General features: G+C 41.5%; 1 protein-coding gene across 2 annotated transcripts in view; it reads right to left on the bottom strand.

The window, feature by feature from the left end:
• Window positions 1–5,332: 5,332 nt before the first annotated feature.
• Window positions 5,333–23,082, bottom strand: part of adamts17 (ADAM metallopeptidase with thrombospondin type 1 motif, 17) — a 78,493-nt gene continuing 60,743 nt past the window's right edge. For both annotated transcript variants that reach the window (XM_061245947.1, XM_061245948.1), the window contains 6 exons: window positions 22,485–22,644; window positions 18,541–18,676; window positions 16,637–16,841; window positions 15,956–16,108; window positions 8,510–8,687; window positions 5,333–8,148 (listed from right to left, as the gene is read on the bottom strand). In XM_061245947.1, coding sequence (XP_061101931.1) covers window positions 7,997–8,148; window positions 8,510–8,687; window positions 15,956–16,108; window positions 16,637–16,841; window positions 18,541–18,676; window positions 22,485–22,644 — 984 coding nt within the window. In that variant the 3' untranslated portion in view covers window positions 5,333–7,996. The remainder of the gene's footprint in view (window positions 8,149–8,509; window positions 8,688–15,955; window positions 16,109–16,636; window positions 16,842–18,540; window positions 18,677–22,484; window positions 22,645–23,082) is intronic.

Here is a 23,082-nt window from a genome sequence, read left to right as displayed (position 1 = left end):
TTTCAGCATGGCCAGCACTCTAAAGCCCCACTGCACCTGTTTGTTTCCCTCCACCTTCTCTAATTGTATGTGGCTCTGGAGGCCTGGTTTGGAGAATGCTTGGATGCCTGCTGCCTCCTTGCAGTCAGCGATTGACAGGCCACATGAAAAGTGACAGGAAAACAGAGTGCTTACCATCCTGCCTTGCGAAACACCACAATTCAGTCAGGTCTGTGTTTGTGATCGTAATTAACTGCTGCCAATCGATGTCTCATTATTAAGTAGCACTGGCCTCCTTCAGGACTTGCGGCACAATGGTCAGGGATTGAATCACATAACACTTAGACAGTCATTTTTCAGTCTGTCCTGAAGAGAAAGGCAAAGGATGGAAAGCACTACACAATGCATCTTCTGTTATTTTGCTGGAATAGAAATCATACACTACACTCAGTGAGCACTTTATTAGGTGAACATGTACACCAGCTTGTTAATGCAAATATTCAATCAGCCAATAATGTGGCAGCAATTAAATGCATACAACCATGCAGACGTGGTCAAGAGGTTCAGCTGTTTTTCAGACCAAATGTCAGAATGGGGAAGAAATGTGATCTAAGTGACTTTGACCATGGAACGATTGTTGGTGCCAGACAGTGTGGTTTGAGTATCTCAGAAACTGCTTTTCATCAGGGATTTTCATGCACAACAGTCTCTAGAGTTTGCAGAGAATGGTGTGAAAAACAAAAAACATCCAGTGAGCAGCAGTTCTGTGGGCAGAAACGTGTTGTTAATAAGAGAGGTCAGAGAAGAAGGGCCAGACTGGTCGAAGCTCACAGGAAGGTGATAGCAATGCAAATAACCTCGCATTTGCACAACAGTTGTATGCAGAAGAGCATCTCTGAACATACACATGCCAAACCAAAGTGGATAGGCTAGAGCAGGGGAAGACTTAATAAGTCTAGAAAATAGTCTAATAAATACCTAATAAAGTGCTTGTTGAGTGTATATTTTCATAAAAGGCCTTGGCCGACATATGTGTAAATGGATTGTATCACCAAGAAAGCCTGACAGTGATATAAGACACGCCGAACTATAACTTTGGGATCATGTGACAAATTATGCAACTGGCCTGGTTCCTCTTGATCACGGATCACGGTACGTACCCCTCCAGAGCCACATAGCATTTCAATTAGGATTACGTATGGGCTCATTTTTCTGACCTCAGCCAGGGAAGATTAACCAGTGCATTACCTCATTTCTCAGAGAGGGCCAGGTAATGGAAGGAGCATGCATCCTGCTCAGCGCCGCCTCCTTATCCGGAGCTGTCTGATGGAGCCTTTTAATAAATTCTGTGAATATTGCACTTTAAATTCAGCTAGTGATTATTTTCCGGCTGTGGTATCTTTCACTAGACAGCTCAGCTAATGGTGGTCTGGGCCAAAGTTGGAAGATGTCCTCAAAAAAACTGATGAGGAATGCCATCCGAGCGTGTGTTGATGAAAGATGAGTTTAGCCACGATTTTGGATGTTCAATTTGGAAATGCTGCTGTTGCATAACAGCAGTTAGTCACATCATCAGACTGCTCAGCTGAATATACAGGTACATGTTGATGGAAGGGCAGTGAAAAGTGAAGCTATCTGGTGTCATTTTGTAATGGTGCATCAATCACTCAGAAACACAGCGAGTGGCCAGTGATTTAGCCAGCCTGGGGTAGTAATCAAAACATTGTGACAGAGCATTTGAAATGTAAATTGTTCATTGTCATCAGATTTTGAAACATTATTTCCACAGCCATAACTAGCAGACAGTTGTTTTTTTCATCTAATCCATTTGATCCACTGAGAGCAGCAAATTCTCACATGCCAAAGGCTTTGAAATTCATTTAAATTTTGCCTTCATGTTTTAATGATTTGATGACTTAAATTTCAACATTTTGACTGAATTATTCATGCACTCCAATCCAAAGAAATACTACAACAAAGGAAAACAAAGGCAGGTAAAAAAAATGTCAAATTCTGGGTCATGTCTTCATAAGATGTAACAGTTAACAAAGAGTTTTTATATAGTATGACTACAGTGACAAATTTCAGATTTACAACATCAATCTGAGAACAACAGCAGATATTTAACACAAAACACATTGCTGGGTTCCTGGACTTCAATTGCTATTGCAGCGGCATGTGGGAGCCCCGTGTTCAAGGGTTTAAAAGTAAGAGCAGACAAATCCTCTCAGGCAGAAATGAAACAGATCCATCTCTAAGAGAGAAATTGAAAAGCACTCTTTTGAAGAAGCAAGTTAAAATGGCTTTCCAAAAATCAGGTCAGCACCTTTCAAAAAACACACTGAAAACATCTGACAAGTTGAAAAGGAATAAAGAAGTGCATGTCTGAGCTGGGGTGCAGTGTGCATAACATATTATAGGTAGTGCACACTCACAAGTCACAATACTGTACATAGAGCACCATATAACTCATATTTCACATTTCACATAAGCCAGTTCCCTAGCTTCTGATGCACTATCCCATCCTGCCACACCGTGCACCCTCTTTGGTATAGAGCCAGCAGTCCAGTAGTTTTGTTCTAGTCCATGCCCCAGTGATCTCAATGTCTCTTCACATTTCATGCCTGCAGAAGACAGGCCAGCTCCACCAGCTCCAGAAGGCTCTATCTGATCTTCATAAACCTGCTAACATCAGGAGGGAGCATACAATACTCCCTCAATTCCTATTTTCAGGCTAGATGAAAATTTAATTGTCCAATAGCCTGTAAAATATGGGTGCACACCAAGCACAGTGACTGCTGACTGGAACAATATTAATGGCGTCACATTCAATAGGCAAAAATGAAATGGTGGTTCAAATCAACCTGCACAGTTTCACACATAAACTCCAGCCAGCTGATTTCAGTAATTGGCTCTACCTCCTGGCTGAAGAATGGCAAAGGTGTTTGGAACAAAATATTGAGGCAGGGGTTTACTTTCTGAATCCATCAATGCATTTAAATAAGTGCCTGACTAAGACTTAAGAAGCCTGACACATCATACATATGACGTGATTCATTACATTGCATTAAATTACACTTACTAATTTGCTTACTAATCTACACTTAGTCACATACTGTAGCACTTGAAAAGTGCTTTCTTCAAAGAAAAATAATGTACATCCTGGCTAGACTAGACTCAACTAAATTGTTGAAGGCAAACTTATGTCACAATCATATGAAACCTATTCAAGGTATTCAACATATTGAATGTCCACAACGTGTTCTACATTCTGTATGTGTAGAATTCAATAAATGCGATTAATTTAAGAGAGGGTATCATCTAGAAAAATGGGCTAAATGTTTATTCCTACAAGTTCTCAAGCCTTTTATTTGCTTTAAAGCACTTAATGGCTAACTGTGAATTATTTCAAGTCGGGTAATATGCCCTCTGCAATTTCTACAACCCTTGTGGGCTTTATAGAAAGATTGAGGTCAGAGATGAGAATTAGACTTGATAATAATTCATTCTGAGATATTCAGTGCAGCCTATTCACAGCTGGTATACACATGCCTTCCTCTAACAAAACAACTACTCAAAGGTCTAATAGCCTGTCAAAAGTTGTTTTGCTGGGCAGCTATTTCATTTAACAAGAGCAGTACATGAAGATTGGCCTAAATTAAATGAAGAGAAAAAAGGTTGTTATTGTATTACCTCGGACGACATCGACAAATGCATTCCAGACCGAAAGGGTCTGACGCAACAGGAGAGCATTTCCTAGAAGGTGTCACTGGGTCCTGGTTGTGTAATGAGTCCCATGTAGTTCCACGCGGCCCTCCCCTGCGGCCGCTGGAGGAAGCCTGGCTTCAGGACGGGGGAAAGCCACGATAAATAAGAGACAGCTCACCTGCAAACTGCAGCTGCAGTTTACCCTGAATCATCCAAGGTGAGAGATGCTACATTAACTTCTTTCTTGCTGAAAGATTAACAGAAATACTGTAGAAATGCAATATACAAATGGATACATTTCCATAAAGTGGCCACTTTATTGTGTACACCGATCTAGTAGGCCACCCTTTTGCCCTCCAGAACAGCTTGAATCACTTGCACTGGAAATGTGGAAGGGAAGGGGGGCATTGCCTGCATCCCCGCTTATGGTAAACTGATGTAGCACACATTCCCGCACACACTTAGGATGGATTCATGCTGTTTGTACCAAATTCAGACCCAGAAATCTAGATTATTTAGGCTAAGAGAGACATTTTTGTGTCCATTATTCTGGTTCTGGAACAGTAGATTCTGCACACCACTGTTGTAAAAATCTGTTATTTCAACATGTGGCCTTTCTGTGAGCTTGAACGAGTCTGTTGATTCTCCCCGGACCTCTCTCAATAACAAGGTGATTTTGCCCACTGAACTGCCGCTCACTGGATGGTTTTTCTTTAGCACACCATTCTCTGTAAACTCTACACACTGCAGTGCTGAAATCCATACTAATGTTTAACTCTTTGCCATGTCTGTATGCTTCATATACTGTATGGAGTTGCAGCCAGATGATTCCCTGTTTGGAGGAGCAGGCTACGTTTGTTAACAACCACATCTGGCCACTGAATATACTGCTCATCTATAAACTGTTCACACTTACGTAACCATGCTCAAACATAATGAATATTGTTCATTGTACCTATACCATGTACTGAAAAATATAAGCTACAGTACATGCAAATGACTATACTTACTACAATAGACCTCTGAAAGAAAAATATAACTTTCCCTTCCAGACACTTGTGGACATGTCAATTTACCGCAAAGAATGTGGAACTAGTCTGACAGGCTGAGATTTATCACAGGAGATCCCCTGCACGGCTCGTCAGAAATTGCATTAGCGAAGGAGAAGTAAGGCGTTGGGTTGGGCAGAGTGCCTCTCGTTGGGGGGCTGCAGACACCGGGAGAATCGCAGTGACCTTTACCACTGTCCTCACACCTCGTATTGGTGCCGTTATGGCGAGAACAGCAGTGCCTCTCACGCAGATAGCCAGGCCAGATGGCTATTTGTCATTCCTGGGTCGATGAACCATTCTACATATTTGAATAAATCTATGATAAAACACTAAATGAAATATGGAGATTAACTTCTGGCAGCAGTGGGTAATGGTCTGAATGTTAATATTAGCCTTAATGTTGTTCTTTTAATGTCCATTCTAAAGGCACATTCAAGGAGGCCTTATATGTGCAAACTGTATACATTTCTGTTCATGTGTCTGTCAAAATACCTGTACAGAAAATCAATTTCCATTGTGTAAAATATTCACTTAAATTTATTTCATATTGTCAAAAATAAAGAATCAAGTTACAGTAGGCTTGAAAAAAAAAATTCTATGAACAGTTTTTATTCATAAGTGTTTTTTTGTATTCCGTTTTTAACCAGGATTATTTGAGTATCACACTGTACAGACAGTACAGATATATACGTCAATTATAAAACAAACTTTACACTATATTCTGAGAACTGAAGCAAACTCACATATTGGTTATATCCCTGTATAACAACATTTTTAATTTATTTCATCTGTATCTTTGAAAATTACCGTACATTTGACAAAAAAGCACCTTTAAAGATATATAGTGGCAGTTTATGTACCAAACAACTCTGTGCAACTAAAGACATACAGTACAGTACAGAAATATTAAAGAATATTGGCATTACATTAGAAAAATGAAGTACACTGGAGGCTAAATTTCAGTATTAAATAATCATAATAATGATGGAACAACCATAATAATAACAATAGGACAACAACAAAAGTACAACAACAGACATACTAACATAGACTGACAGCTGTATTCCACAGTAGTGAATTTTGTCTAGCACCAATCCAGCTCCAGGACACCTGGCTGGGGCTCCTACACTACACACACACAGAGAAATTACGTTGTCACGCCCATTCATGCGCAATCCTGTTCATTCCAAGTTCACATTTTTCAATGGTCTTATTTTAAAAATGTCACTTCAGGTAAAGGGTACCTGACCCGGACCTTATATGCATGTCTGCTGCTGCAGGGAACCTACACCCCTAAGATCCAGTCTCTAACTGGCAAAGTCAAATGTTTCCTTACACCAGCACCTCGACCTTGGAAGGCAGATATCACAAATATCTGTGCAGAATGGCTACAAATACTGAAAACAGCCATGGTGAGATAATATTAGTATTTCATTGCATAACAACAAGTACATTACTATATAATATTCATATTTGTGCATGAACAATTATATATTCATGGGCATGGTAATATTGCTATTTGTTTAGAAGGATGAATCACTCCCTGTTAAGGAGGAAAGCTCTGAATAGATTTCACCTGCTCTTTCAGTTCTCTTACAGGGTGCATTAGAGACTCCTGCTTAATGTAGCCTCTGCGATTGGCCCCAGAGGTCTTCAAACACTAGATGAGTTCCTTTCTTCTGAACTGAAATATTTTTTGTAACAGAATATTTTACAGCACAAGACAGTAAAACCAATCTGAAGGCAAAACTTAGAGACCAAAATAAAGTTAAAGGAATACTGGTATGCACGATTCAGCAGCAGCAGATAGTATCAGATATAAACTAATTTTCCTTAAAAAAATGTACAGAAAAGCTTGAGAATAAAGCAAGTCAACAAACATTAAATGCAATAGTCCTCATTAATCAGAGCAGATATTCCGATATTTTTGCTTTTTTAAAGGAACGACAGTTATTGCTTCACCTCTTTATCCAAACAACTCTGAGATTGCTTTCTGAGGTGTTATCAGCATTGACTAGCTTTACAGAAACATTATAGCTCATTATATAACATTATAATATGGTATACAAATGTGGTACTGCTGTAGTGTTAACTTGCAACTACCTTAACTTTCTCCTGAGTATGTATCCAATTACACAGAAGTAATTATTAAACTGAAATGATACTGTATCGGGTGTGAACTGGTAGCAATGCTTACATGAACCTATAGTCATGAAAGTGGAAACTAGTGTAACTCCCTCATGTACAGATTGCTTTAGCACCAAAATAACGTGTTTTCGAAAGGCAGGTATTCAATTATGGTTACATTACTAGCCACTTTACTGCTACTACTTTCTACAATCATTCTATCGAATGGTCCTAATAATGGGTATAGAAATAGGGCTTTCTTGCCTAGCGCTTTAGCTGTGGATCTTAAGCCTTTTCTAGTTTTACTACACACAACTGGTTAAAATAGCGATAATCATTGACACTGACCGTGAATGAATAATTGAGCTTAAAAGCAGATGGCTTTGGATAGAAAAGGCCCTGGTTCTGAAGTACACTACGTCTGGGGGCTGCAAGAAAAAGGAGAGCTGGCTGAAGGGGAGGAGATGTCTACACGTCGATTAGACACCTCTGGTGATACCAGGCCTTGTTACAGCTCCAAAGCTTCATGCTCCTCTGCTCCAGTCATTTCATGGGCAATAAAGTTTTAGAGAATGAACACGGCAATGCTTTCTCTGAATCTGGAAAACGCTATTGCAAAGTCATCAATTGCCAGGGAGTCTGAGTGACTGTAGGATTATTTAACAATAGCTCTTTGCATGTTTAAATATTAACAACAATTACAGGAACAAGAATAAAAAAACAAAATACGTTGGCCAGGGGACTAAAGTAAGTCTCTTACGCTCCCATTTTTGGTTACTGGCCAGCCAGTGGCTTGGGGAAGACAGGGCCAGCTGAACACCTTAATGAAATCATGTAAATAAGGTAAGATACTATGCACAATTCTTCCAAGGGGCACCATAAGATTGCCACTTAAAGGCAATGAGGTTATTCACTTTGGTCTTACAGCAAACAAAGAAAAAAAAAAAAATCAAATGATAAAAAACTAATTCAAGTCATCAGAAAACAAACAAGAACTTTGGAGTTTCAACTTTCGTGAGTAGCATTTTAGATTTTCCCAATTTCATTTCATTGAAATCACATATAGCTTAACAATAAAAATATTAAAAAGGTGACAATAACAAATACAGGTCAAAAACCGGCGGGTGTCATTAACTGTTTCGGAGCATTTTATTTGCATAAAAGTCTCTGCATGTCTGGCAGCAGCGCTGGTACCACCTCATGTCTTGGCAAAGGTTCTCTGCTCTGATGATCTGGCAGTACACGTCCCACTGGTCTCCCATGCACTTGTACGTCAGAGCAGCTGTCAAACAGTACAGATATAGGTCAGCCTGTACAGTATGTACCTTCACTATTAAACTTCACATCATATCTTATGCATGTTAGGAAAACTGAAAGCAACTAACCATTCTCTTTTAAATTAAACCCCAAAGCTGCATATGTCTCACAATGTAGAGTTTTGTTGTGCAGTGTACAGGGTAACACTTTTATGGAGGCAATTCAATTAAAATGCAAAACGTTTTGGCCTTAAATTACTATTTAAAAAGAACATAAGCTTTGCTTTGCATAGTTTTTTAAATAGTCACACTAACATAGGATTACAAACTATGAAAAAAAGACATAAGGGAAAAGGCACATTGAACACATTTATAGATTGCTCTTACCAAGTCTGGGAGACGTGATGGTGTTGACATTGACTTTTTCATTGCACGCCCCCTGGTGGCACTGTCTGTACGCCGGCGGTTTAGACGCTGCTGGGCAGTCACTTCCGTGGCGTCCTGTCACTCTGTGCATGCATTGGACCACTCTGGACTGCAGGCCCTTCCCACAAGATGACGAGCACTAAAACAAACAATTAAAAAGATAATAAGTCAATACTGTTGACAGGCTCCAACACATTACTCCACATATTTAATGAAAATGAGTCACATTTCTGAGCACCGCTATTGTCCTTTTTCCCAAATGTAGACATGAATGCCTGCAGTTTCACAGTCCCAGTCTCTTCCCAGTCTTCGCAGAGCGGAGCTGTACGGAGACCATTAGTTGACAGAAAATTGATGCCCTACAGTGCAAGGTAAGCCGGCTTGGACTCTTGAGCCCCCACACAGCCATCGCCTATCTGTAATCTTCCAAAGCAAAACAAAGTCTCCGAACTGAGTGAGCTGGGCTGAGTGACATTAATGCTCAAAAGGTGGCTTGTTTCTTGTTAACTGGGATGAATGGGACCTTAGAGAGCATTCCCTAACAATTTTACAAGCCATGAAACTAAATCTAATTTACTGTGGTGTAAGCTAGATATTTATTTAGAAATGAAACATAACTTGTTTTGTTTCCTTGAGAGAAGATACAACTGTCAGATTTTTCATCATTGGCAGTGGCAGCAGCAATTTATAATCTTTCACAATCACACTGCACTCCACTGACTCACTATTCCCTGTCACACTACACTCCACTGACTCACTATTCCCTGTCATACTCCACTGACTCACTATTCCCTATCATACTACACTCCACTGACTCACTATTCCCTATCATACTACACTCCACTGACTCACTATTCCCTATCATACTACACTCCACTGACTCACTATTCCCTATCATACTACACTCCACTGACTCTCTATTCCCTATCATACTACACTCCACTGACTCTCTATTCCCTATCATACTACACTACACTCCAGCATGAAATCCACCGTGAATATAAATAAATTCCAGCCAGCAATATGGATATCATATTTATATAGCTGATTTAAAAAATTTCATTTAGAAACGGCAAATGAATTATGTCTCCTCATTAAAATCTTGTTTTTTAAAAGGTAGAATTTCAGGATAAATGTTCACTGTACTGTAGATACATTTTCTTGTTTCAATTTGGTATTTAAAAAAAAATCTATTTCAACTACTGTTGTCCTACCACCATTCTGTTCTGTATGTACCCTACTGCATTCACCACTTCATGCACGTTCTTTCCATTCTGAAGGCTAATTGAAGTCAGGGAGACTGGGAGAAAAAAGGTAAAAGTGATTAGCTGCTCTGGTGGTAATACTTTTTCTTTGGTCTTTTGTTTTACTGTCATCTTTAGAGAAGGTCAACATCAATCACTGGTGAAATCAATGCAGCTCTGCCGAGCGTGTGGTCCTCGCCTTCATTCACAGCCCTAGTACATGGATTTCAGACCTGGCTACACCCAGCTGCCCCGTTTTCCCACCCTGCAACAGGGACCTTGAAATCTGCCCATAGCACCATAACACCGCTCATGTGATCCATAACAGAGCTGCAGCAATCTTCCTCTAAGTGGAAGAAAGCACATATCATTCTGCCAGCTGAGAAGAGACAAAAACATTTTTTTTTTTTCTGTTGATTCATGTGATGATGAATCATTTCATTTCAGCATGTCAGCATCCGCAGGCTGGGTGAGTGTGCTGCTTCAGATGCTGATAATTCCTGACAACCAACCAAGCCTTTTGATCCAACTGCTTCTCAGCCATTCCTGCTTGCAACCATTCATTAGCATATGCACAGACTCTATAACAGGCACTGGCTGGGTGCCTACCAGCTTCCTGCTCAGGAGGCCTTTGTCTCTCTCTGAATTAATCTGCTACAGTCGAAAACAAGTCAGGTATTACAGCAGGTTTTAGTCCCACATACTCTGTGCTAAATGGGTTTCACTACATTGCTGGAACAACTTTGGGGTGGGATTCCTCGTGACACCCCGGGTTATCTGAATATTTGGGGAAAGGACTATTTTGGGGAAAGATCCCCAGCTGTGGGGATCTCAAGACTCAATGACTTTGTTAATGTTAGGTGAGCAATGTGATATTACATACCCCCACTGATGCAGCAATGATGTCTTATCCTGCCTTCTGTTTTAATGGCTTATTTATCATGCATTTCATGAGCGAGCAATTACTTGTACCAATTTCCATTTTGAGCGCAGCGAACTATAATCTCAGTCCTCGTCTACTCACTTGACATTTCTTTGAATTTTACAGCCTCAGTGTTTCAATCCAGCTGGGGACTGGCAGTGTCTCATTACTATCATTCACCGCTCTGTTGTAATTAAATGATTGATGCTACACTTTCATGTATTTATGAACACAACTGTCATGTGTAATGATAGAGAAGATTGAGTGTGCTGACTTAAACACAATCCTGAAGACAAAGGCTAGTAACATGTTCACAAATTGCACGTGAATGCGGACATAATAAAGCACAGCAAAAAAAAAAAAAAAAAGAGAGAAGATTTAATTACTTTACCGTCTGAGAGACAAGCTCATGATAAAAATATCAGTGGAACACAATTAAGATTCATCTATTAAAGGTACAATCGTCTGAGGTGCCGGTTGGAATGGAAGCATATGAATATTCTCTCAGTGACCACTGCAATAATTCAACGTGAACCTGCTTATCTGGATAAGATTTGAATAGATTGTAATAAATGCATCCATTGATATTATGAGCACATATTCGCTTCATAACGCATCTTGCCTGGGGTTTGGGGGATGGTGCGTAGGGACTAGGGACTAGGGACTAGGGAAGGGAAGAGAGGTGATGTTAACGTAAAAAAATAAATAAAAAATGTCTTGGCCTGGCATTGAGGGCAATGTACGGTACAGTACATGTACAGTATCGTAAACCACAACTAAACAACAATAAACCAACAGATAGCAGTGACGTCCTGGATTTTACAGTTTCACAGCTGAGGCACTCCAGGAGAAACTGATACAGAGACTGGAAGTGCTGGAACAGGACAACCATACAAAACTTTTACATGAGGACAGTGGGGTGGCAACAAGGGACAACACAACTCTGTTGACCCCACAGGCGATTCCCATTTGAGGTCAGCAGCAAATGCATACATATTTCAGAGTCAGACCAAATGAAATTTTCTTCAGAGCGACCAGCACTCCAGCAAAGCTGCATGTATTATTAATGAGTTATGACTACTGGCAGAGGCTGTTCCAGCCAGCATGCAGAAAACTCTTTGAGAATATCGGATATGCCAATCAAAGCTTTTTCCACTCTGTGTGGAGATAATAATAGGAAAATATCACCTGAAAAGGTCAGCTGTGGTGTCATGTGAACACTGCCTTAAATCTCTTTTATATGTTAACATCAAGAAGAGCTACATTTGGACAGTATTGTGCGTTATCGGAGCACCTGCGTACATGAAAGCTGCCGGTTCAGTCAACGAAGCCCCCAGGAGAACTGACCTCACTGAAAAAGGGTAGAGAAATGCATGTCCCTCACTCTGCCTCAGATAAAGGACAGCAGGTCAGCGCACGAGGGGAAACACCAGCGTCAATGTTCATAAGCGCATGCCAAAAACAACCCATCCAATCACGATGTGTTCGAACATTTCAAATCTCCATTTAATGATGCGCGCCAGTTTTCAGCTCACGTAACTCGACAAAGCACGCTAAAAGAAAACATTCAAAGGCAAACTTTAAAGGCAGAGCGGGGGAAAATGAAACGAGATCCGCGTCAGACTGCCGGGGATGGCGCTCGGTGGGAGCGGAGGAATAATGCAGTCTTTCTTTCTTTCTTTCTTTCTTGTGTAATGTCTATCTGCAGCTTGCAGGCCCAGTCCAGGAGGCAGGCACAGCTAATCTAGTTAAAAGACGAATCCCCGAGCAGTAATCTTCTCAAATCCCTTCATCAGAGCTCGCTGCCGAGGAATCATTAGCACAGGGCTCCCCGACCGCAGGACGGCATAGGTCTGACGCACACTTTCACCCAATCCACCCAACCTACACAACCTGTAGTGCAGTGGCTAAGGTATCTGGTGGTTCAAGCCCTAGTGTAGCCACGATAAGGTCCGCACACCTGCTCCAGGGAGGATCGTCCCCTGTTTAGTGTAATCAACGGTAAGTTGCTTTGGATAAAAAGCATCAGCTGAATAATAAATTATTATTAATTTTGTACTCTCACCCCAGGCCCCCTGAAGGATGGCGCGTGCTTCTGAAGATGGTAACGGGGAGAATCGAGCCAGTTGAGTAATGCAAAAACAGATTGCTGACTATTTCTAAACGTGTGCATGACGCATAATGTTCTCCTCTGCTCTTGTAAACAAATACAACAATCCTGGCTACAGGGAAAAGAAAGCTGGCTTAATCAACTGCAGACACTGGGCACAGGGAGCCTCAGTGAGGTCAGAGGCACATCTTTGGCAGTGCAAAAATGGCACTGTGCTTCACGTATTTTGTGGTGTCGGACTGACAGCTGTTAAAATTCTTCTGGGAGAAGGGCATCACTCAATCACCGCTGTTAGATCCGGCTTAGTAACTCTGCAGTGCTGTGGAGCTACAACCTTAGCTTTAAGACCGTTTTAGAGAACAGCCTTCAAAAAGACTGTCGGCGTCTGGAAATGACTAAACCAGATGTGGCCGCTAGTCCTCCGATGAAACGTGAAGATCCCATCGTATGCCTGGGAGCTGGGGGAGGCCTTGTCTTTACGGCCCCATGCTGTGAAAATGATTTCACGGCCCCCATTCTCCCCAGCTGTGGGGACCATTCCCGTTTGACATTTGTTTCTTGAAGGTAATCCGTAAAACCTGATATCAACTAGCAGCCCTCAAAAACCGAACATGACACTCACAGCAGGGCCAAACGACGCTTGTATCAAGGGCAGCGTGATTACATTTTATTACAGGAAAAGGAAACAGTGATATAGCCTGGCAGGCCTCCAACTGAAGAAAAATCATATACTGTAAATGTGCACCACAGTCGACAACAAATATTGTCCACTATGTCTTAGAACAGCATTTTGCTGAACTCTTTGTGTTGTGAAAAAAATAGAGTGTATTTCTAACTTAAGGGCATATGTAACCATATTTCAGGTGGCTTTATGCATTCTGAATCGCCATGGAACCCCAGAATAAACAACATGACACACAATTGTTTTAGAAAAGGAAAAACATTGCAGTGCCAATGAAATCACTGCTTTTATTCATCTCTTTTAAATGGACCCATGTGATTCATGGTCACTGATTTTACAAGAGCCTGAAACAGGAGTAATGGCCTGACCCCAGTGTGGAGCCACTAATCTCCAGACGTCTGATAATGGCTGACCACGCATCTACAATCACAGGTGATTGGCCCTTTGTGCTGATAAAGCTTGCACAGCTTCAGAGACCCTCCGCAGGTATCAGCTGATTACTGGATGCAGGATCGTACAATGGCATCACTCACAATTCTGATCTGCAACACCAAGCTTTGTCCGTTATGCACTGCGGCCCTCTCCATGAAAATGGAATTGGAATGCGTTGCTTAAATGATTGATATGGCAGGTTGGGACCACTCGGAAATTTAGCTTAAACCTAAGAAAAGATTGTAAATACGGGAACATTGGTGAATGCGCCAAGTTCTCCTAAATCACTCATACGAACAATGAGTGATTTAAGGACAAATCAGTTTGAAGGAGTGGCTCACAAGGCTCATCGACCTGATCGGATTAGTCAGTGCCGATATCAGGCATAAAGGAGACCATACCCCGTCATTACTCTGTAAATGAATACCCCCTAGCATAGTACACAGCAGCACCATGCCATGAACAGAAGAGGAAGCCATGTTGGTGTGAGGAGTCAATGCAGCAACCTACCACCGGAATTATAACCCAGTGATACATTTATAATAGTGTGCTTCACAAGTGCACCTGTACTTGTAAGACCAGGGATCCAACCTACCAAGCAACCGTTATCTCAGTGGATCCCTGGGCTTATAAGTACAGGTGCACTTGTGAAGCACACTACTACACATTTATCACTGGGTTATAATTCATCCAATGCATGAATCAAAATATACGGCCCTCAGAGACAGAGACAGAGACAAATGGCTATTTCTGTTACCTGGCAAAATGGTAATTCTATACATTTTATGGGTAGACACTTATGCAATGTTGGCCTTCAAGCAGGGGGGACTGGGAGCCAGCTGTGAGAGTTCTGAGAAGGTTTCTACCTGAAGGAGCGGAGCTGGCACATCAGCTATTCATCAAAATGCTGACTTAAGAAACAGCTCCATCTTGGCTCTCATAACAGCATAGGACTGTAAGAGAATAAATCAAGCAGAAAGGAACATCTGGGTAGGTGATATTGTTTTTATATGAATATATCCCTTTGTAGTTTTCTTTTTATAAAACCCAGAAAGAAGAAAGAAAGAATATTCCATGATCATTTCATAATGACAACTGGTGTGTTAAGCCAGGGAGGTTTGCCAAGATAGAAACAGCTCAGTGCCTACAATAACCAGGCGTCTCCATGGCCATTATATCATCTGAACACTTTTACACTGCTGATAAAGTGCCCATGTCAGTTATAGCGAACCATGTAGCTAAGCTCCATCATTTTTAGCCTAGTCCTGAGGCGAGTTGATTATCAAAAAAGTCATTAATGCACAGTTTGTTCCATTTATCTCCAGGAATTAGCCTATAAATACAAATGTCAATAGATCTCTTGATGTTTGTTTCAATCGAGCCAGAAAGCCTGTATGTTAAACGGATTGAATAAATGAGAGAATCCTTTTGATTAACTTTGCATCTTTGCGTGGTTGCATACAACCAGTTCACAACCACTCACTTGGTGTATAGTGTGTTATAGTGAAGTGTGCATTTGTGCTCATAATTGAGGGCTACACTGTATATGGTGCAGTCCATAAGTATATGGACATCATTTTCACTGTAACCAATTCCTATTCAAATTTAAGATTTTTGTTGTTGTATTGGCTCTGCACTACAGCATTAGCTGCAGTACAAGCCTGGTAGTGTATGTGTATGTGTGTATGTGCGTGTGCACGTCTGTGTGCGTATATGTCTGATAGTGTTTTGGAGTCACACCATACATTGCGTGTGCTGGCAGGGTAATGGTATGTGTGTGTCTGTCTGTGTGAGTGCTGAAGTGTATTGATGTCTTTGACAGCTAAAAAGCCCAGTGCGCTGGCAGGAAACTGACATGTGAGCACTTGTCTGTGTAAGTTACTCTAATAGACTGATATAATGTATGATAGCTCCTATGTTTTATGAACTGGTAGTTTACTAACTGTGTGGGTGGGTGTGTGTGTATATGTGTGTGTGAATAGTATGTGTATGTGCACTGCAGTGGAGAGGCAGGTACCTTTGACCAGTCCCCGGTCTTCCACTCGTAGCATTTGGAGTGGTCCTCACAAGCCTCCTCTTCAGTGGGCTGGGATGTGGGGTCACATTGGCCCTGAGGGTTGGTGCAGGTGATTGTGCGTCTGCGGACCCCCCGCCCGCACTCTGAGGAGCACTAGAAAGAGAGGAGACTGAGTGGTTATTTAAGAAACCCCCCACAGGGACAGCTCACCTCTCCAGCAGGATTCCTTTACATGGAATTAATGAAATAACGGGACAGAAATAGAGATGGCAGAAGATATAATGATATAAGGCAAGTGACAGAAAGATATCGAGAATTTCTTTCAATACACAGTCACACTGCCCTCCACAGGAGGAAAGATGGAATTGCCATTAACACTTGCGCAGTGTGCTTGCTGAAAATTCTGTATTATTGTGTTTTTTTTCTGTACTGTATACTGTAAAAATTATGACAGAGAAGGACTTTATCTAGGTCAGTCTACTGCAAGCATCTGGCTGTTGTCATGTCCTGGGCAGAAGCTATGGATGAGTAATGGTCCATGACCAAAATGAGTACAGCTATCAGGCACTACGATTGGAGTTTATCTATGAAGAGCCAATGCGTTTGATTGGTTCCTATGGGCCATGGCTGCTGGACAGTGTTAGGGCCGTGTGCAAAATGGAGGGTGGAAGGGGATCAGACCTGGGACCACTCAGAAGCCTCCCACACAGTGAGGCAGTGCCGCCCCTCGCAGCCCTGCATGGGGGCAGGCTTGGGCCCCTGGCAGTAGAGGTCACGGGTGTTGATGTAGGAGCCGTTCTGCAGCTGGTACACACACAGCACCTCCCGCAGCTGCAGTCCTTTCCCACAGGTGACTGAGCAGGGCCCCCACTCGGCCGTCACCCACCTGCCACAGACAGGACAGCCACAGTCACAGTCACAACATACCACCTCTCAAAAGCTCATTACCAAACTCCAAATGCTTCACAAACTGTTGCTTCAGTGTTATCAAAATTTGACAGAAGAAAATAGATACATACTACTATGACACTATCAGCAGTACATATACTACTATTAGTCATGATACAACTATTGGGACTGAAATTGTATTAAGGGAAACTAAATATTGATATAGATATGTAATTAGCAGGGCCATGTAAAAAAACAAAAAAACTATATTAACAACTCAAGGCATGACAAAATTTAGCAGAATTCAACCCACTTAAATCCGAGAGTAATAGGTATATCAGTAAAAAGTCTCTTGGGTATCTATTAAAGTTCTAATGAACCCCAATCAGTTCAACACAAACAGATGGCAAATCACTTGAAGGAAGTGAGTCTCTTTTAAGATTTAGACAAAAAGGTTGGAGACATCATTCTGGTGTATTCAGTGGTTGCTCCTTGAAAGTTATTTTCATTGATATGGCTTCAAAGCATCTTCAAAGTAAATCTGAAAATCACTGCAGTGTGTAGTAGAGTAGCACTACATAGGAAATTTCCTATAATGTCTATGATGCTGGAAGTGGGCTGACAAATAATGCACATGATGGCTCACAGAACGAGAGCAACATATGCATTCTGGTCTACGTGACTCCCTCAATTCCTATTCAAAACTCTGCAGTGCATTAATGCTTTCAGATGTTATGTTCTCTGTACCTCCTCTCAAAGCCATAAGTCTCATCACGCGCAGCTGGAAGATGACAGACGAACACTTAAAGGCCCCAAATAATGTACTGTAGCAGTAAAAGGCCCCGATGCACACCCCCTAAGTGAAAACATGAAGCGCGAGACTTGAAAAGCACTGATGAATTGCAGATGAACCCCAGAAATAATTACAAAGAGATTAATTGGGGTTTAGCGGGAGGCGACCGGTGGGGGTGGGAGGTGTTGCCAAAATGTAAATTGTATTGAATGCGGGACTTGGGTGAAAGGCAGGGTCAGGGATTTCACTGTACCCAAGGCCAGGCCCTTCATCTGAAATTGAACCCATCTTACAACCCCCACAGTTCCTTTAAAATGGAAGCACATGAGATCACTCCCCTGCCTTAATTACATATAAAGGAGAGTTCTACGATATTGCAGAACACACAGTTCTCTAATGTAAAATGCATGAGAGTAAGAGGAAAATGGTCCTTGTCCAGTCAGGGATGAGCAGTTTATTGAATAATACCACTCAATGTTCCTTTTCACCGCAAGGATATGTTCTTACAAAAAGGGAAAAAAGACAGCACTGCGATAACACATGAGCTAAGAATAATTTCTAATCTTTTCCTGTACATACTGCAGTGTTCACCCGGCATACACGTTAATAGGCCTTATGAAGCAATTTTTCATTGTACTGTAGCTCTTGTTACACGAGAGCAGTTATGAAATATCTGGTGCAGGTACATGGAGCTTTGCTCTACGCTTTCATGATTGTGTCAGATGAGAGGTATGTAATTTACAACAGCAATGCACTTCTATGAGGACACATGCAATACCCATAGTTCATTAATCACCGTGAACAGCTACAGTGTCACCAGCACTTAAGGAAATGCTAAACAAATATAGGGGTGCCTGATGTTATTGTATTAATGTACACGTATTGCCGTTACAAAAGCTCTTACCTTGATTGGCATGGGTGGGTGTTGCAGCGTCTGACTTGTGGCAATGGTCGATTCTCCAGGCGACAGTGGCTATCGTTTACTAGAGTCATGGTCCTGTTGACAATCTTCATACAGGAAACAATGGTGCTTCTTTCCCCTAATAAGCCATCATACAAAATGCAAATGATTATGCATATGTTAGGACAACACTTACACACCTTCTGTTTAAAAAGTTTCTATCATTTGGTTATATCTATTCCTTCGCCCATTAAAATTCTCCTCATCATTTACCACCATGCAAATGACAGCATCAGCGAGGATTATTTCAGTACGCAATTCCACTGGGCTGCCACAGTGTTCCAACCTGCTGTTATGATTTTCAAGGGAGTGCTGGCAAGGAGAGGGCACATTAAATCCCACCGGCCTGAAAAAGCCTGAAGTAGCTCGCTATTTTCCCCCATTTCAAAATGTCCTCAACACTTCACTGAACAGCAGGCACTGTTCAATATGAAAATAATAACAGAAGTACATACACCTGAACATAACCCACTGGTCTAAAATCATGACAGTTTTCTGTCATTTGGAGACAACTATTCAATGAAACATAATGAATTAGAAATAATAACTTAAAATCATCAATTATTTTAGCTGTAAACAGCACTAATTTAAAATGCCTAACAGTGGCCTTAAATTCACCTTTGCTAAAAACCTGTGCCAATGTACCAGCCTAGAGCATTAGCTCATAGTTTATCATATGCAGTCATGGTCATTTAAACAGCAGAACAAGTGATTTAAATCAGATTAAAATGTCTTCATAGCAATAAGAGAAAGCAGAAAGGCCAAGTTTTATGAGTAAGATATAAAGAGGGAACATAAACAGCAATTTCATACTGAGAACTTGGCCAAATGCAGTGTTCAATAATACCATTCTATGCATTCATGGAATCTCCAATCTCCCACATTTAGCAACTCATTTGTTCTGAATTTAACAGTGCACACCAAGGCAATTTGTTATTTGTTACCAAGGCAAGTTATTGACTAATACAACCTTAGAAACAATAATGGCTAAACATTGGTGTGTAACCTGATCATTTGGAGTCTCTGAGTCTTTGTATTTTCTGAATTAGGTCATAGTGGCAAAGAAAATGTACACATGGAATTTGTGACTTGACATCACCCACTGCAGAATCATTATCAAATGGTTGGAAAAGATCTTGCACATGTGCACAAAAAGGCATGAACTGTACTGTGTGTGGGAGGAAGTTGGAGTGGGGTTGTGAGAAACGTGACACCACCACTTTCTTCATCTGCAGGTGCTGGTGGACAAAATAGAAATAGACCCGTTTAGATTATAAGCCAGTATATTACCACAGAGGAGCCATGAAATATAGTAACCAAGAAGAGGCGTGTGTCAGTGGAAAACCTGCTTCTTTTCAGGGGCAGTGCTGTACTGTACTTAATTTGGAAGGTCAGAGTCATTTTGGCTGAAATCACCTGGTGCTGGTCTACATTTTCAGAGCCAGCTGTGTTTTTATATTTCTGTTTGTTTTGTGGGGGGTCTATATTCCATACATTCAACTTTGCACTTGGTTTCATTTTCCATAGCATTTCATACAACCATTTTTCAAATTAAAAGCTACTATCAGTAGCTTATCTGATAGTCATTAAGCATGTCTAATTGGATGTAGGAATGACCTTTTTATGGTAAAGTCAATAAGTTAGTTGACCTAATTAGTTTCTAAACATTCTGTGTTAACATACCAATCAAGCACAAAATCAATGGCAGATCCAGCCAAATGATTTCCTAAGTTAAAGCTTTTCCTAGAACAATCATTGATGCCCTGTCAGACACTTCTGATGTCTCTTCTGACACATAATGTGTTAAGCATAGAGTATTTCTTGGCTGCTTTACAGAAATGTTTGTGGTCACATTGACCACAAAATTACTGCAGCATTTCAAAGTGACTGCCACTTCGCAGCAGCATAACTAGGCATCGAACAGCTGATTGTGTTGACCACAGAAACCCTTACAACAAATTAATTTGCTGTTTAACAATCAGGCAATGTAGTTAGCTAACCTCAGGTGATTTGTGATTTTCCAGATGACTTACATATGGGCACTACTATATGCTTGCCTTCAGCTTAACCAACGACTCATATTACATTTTACAGCACACCACGTAGTGTCCAGAACAAGATCTTAAAAAAGAAATAAGTGCACAAAACATGTGAACGTAATTTGTGAATATGTGCATGCAGCAAGCAGAGGGAAGAAAAGCAAGGACAACTTGTTAACACGTCAGAATAATTCCATGATGTATAGCCACTACTGAGTTGAACTCAGGTGATGTAATGCTATTCATGCGTACATGCATATATACACTCAGTGAGCACTTTATTCAGTATTTATTAGACTTATTTTTTACACTTATTGGTCTTCTGTTGCAGTAGCCTATCCATTTAAGAGGTTTGACGCACAATGTGTTCAGAGATGCTCTTCTGCATCGATCAGTTTGGCCATTTTCCTCTGACCTCTCCCATTAAAACATGTTTTTGCCCACAGAACTGCTGCTCACTGCATGTTTTTGTTTGTCCTACTTCCTGTCCATGGATCCACCTGCAGCTCAGCTGAGCGGCATTGGGCACATGTGGCATAGGCACACACACCTTGGGACACCCCCCCCCACCCCCCAAAAAACAGAACTGGGATACTACTGCTCACCGCCCACCCACACCCTGCCACCTATATCCACGCGGATGCCATCTTGAAGAAGCAAAGTGGCAAAAACCAACTTACAATGGAAAAACTTCAAATGAAAGGTGTGGCAGGAAAATTGCTGCTCTAACAGAGTTAGCTGTTTAATGGACTGAAACCAATTCCTATTTCCATTCGAATACACTGATGCCAAATGAGGGGTCAACCCCATCTAAGTGTATTTGAATTCAGTGCTTGTGAGAATCAAAATGTATTAGGAAGGGAATTTAATGTTTAGCTGAGTTGTAATGGCAGCATGCACCAACAAACCAAACCTGAGATGCATGGTGACAGTCGTATCAAGCTTTTTTTGCCTTTCAATTTAACTTTCAATCTTTCCAATCCTTTCAATACTATCAAACTATTACAAACTAATGTTATTGCTGTTCTCACGACATGTCATTATTTACACTAGATGAAAAACTGAATTGAATCCTGAATGAATAAATGACGTAAACAGCAGCATTCTGAAGTAAACTAAACGTAAAAGTGAACAACCCTAACCCTAGAGAACTAAATCTATTTCAGCTGTTAAACACTTACAAGTTTCCTCTAGATCCAAACAAAAAATTCTATGGGAACCCTCTGCCATTAAAAACTGATATAGAAAATGTATCTGAAACATTTCATCCTTAAATATTCCACAGGCGACTCCCATCAAACAAAACCTCTGCAAAGAAAGGAAGGAAGTGTAAAGATGCTGTCCTCACGTTAAACTTGAAGAGCCAGCGCCAAGCCAAGTCACACCCCTGGAACTTCTTACACAAAAAGCCTACATCCTGCCAGCTCTCCATCCACAGACATCAGATCCTACTCCAAATCAACAGCAGCCTGATTCAATTAGACTGTAACCAGACTTGAGGAAGAAAAAAAGAACCTCTGTATTTCAGATCAACGTTTCATTACCCATTTCACTATACCAACAAGAGGAAATGTGGCCATTGCATGTGTATAGGAAGGGTTTGGACCCCAGCAGCACAGAGGTCACACGTTGAACAGGGTCCTAGCCCCATTGTTCTCATCTGTCCAAGAGATTGACTGTAGCCTCTGAGCGTCTAAATGTGCTGAAACCCCCACACCCTTCCCGCCCACCATGATGCAAAGGGAAGGGGTGACACGCCACAAAGAGCCTTTGTGTAGGAAGCCGGCGTGGAGACCTGCGGGGCCGCGAGGCCTTTGTGTGGCTCGCCAGCGAGCGGCCGGGACTGACCTCCACCGCACTGGACACTGCACTCCCCCCAGCTGCTGTGGGTCCAGATGTAGAGGTGCGGCAGCTCATTCTGGGGCTGGCTGTTGTTCTCCTGCGAGCGGTTCAGGGAGATTGTGTACTCGTAGTGGATGCCATACGTCTGGTCATGGAACAGCAGGACCTGGGTTGAGGTGATGGGTACAGTAGTTGAGACATTTACAGTAGTTTATTGCTGAATCAGATACATGTACTGTCTGCATAAGTGTTGTGATAAAGTTACTACGGGGCAGAATACATCCAGGACTTTGGAGTGGGCTTTCTATAAAAGAACTTTCCACTGTCACAAATGCAAATCTATTATGCCACTCTGTTCAGTGACATCGGACTGTTTTTTGACATTGGAGCTTAAAAATGAATTCTGCAACAGTAGCCACCTGAGAGGCTCAAATGAGTGTGCAAACGGACATGCGGTCATGTGATCTCAGGCAGGTCTGGCCTGCAGGACACAGACGCACAGTAAACAGGGTATTTCCGGAGTGAAAGTGTTGAAAGCATCTCATAAAATGGATGGACACGGGTAATGGAGAATAGCCCAGCCGAATCAACACAGATGTTTCCT

The sequence above is a fragment of the Conger conger genome, chromosome 6 (assembly GCF_963514075.1).
Source record: "Conger conger chromosome 6, fConCon1.1, whole genome shotgun sequence".
Lineage (NCBI taxonomy): Eukaryota > Metazoa > Chordata > Actinopteri > Anguilliformes > Congridae > Conger > Conger conger.
The sequence above is the reverse complement of the archived record's forward strand: the minus strand, read 5'-3'. Positions and strand labels throughout refer to the sequence as shown.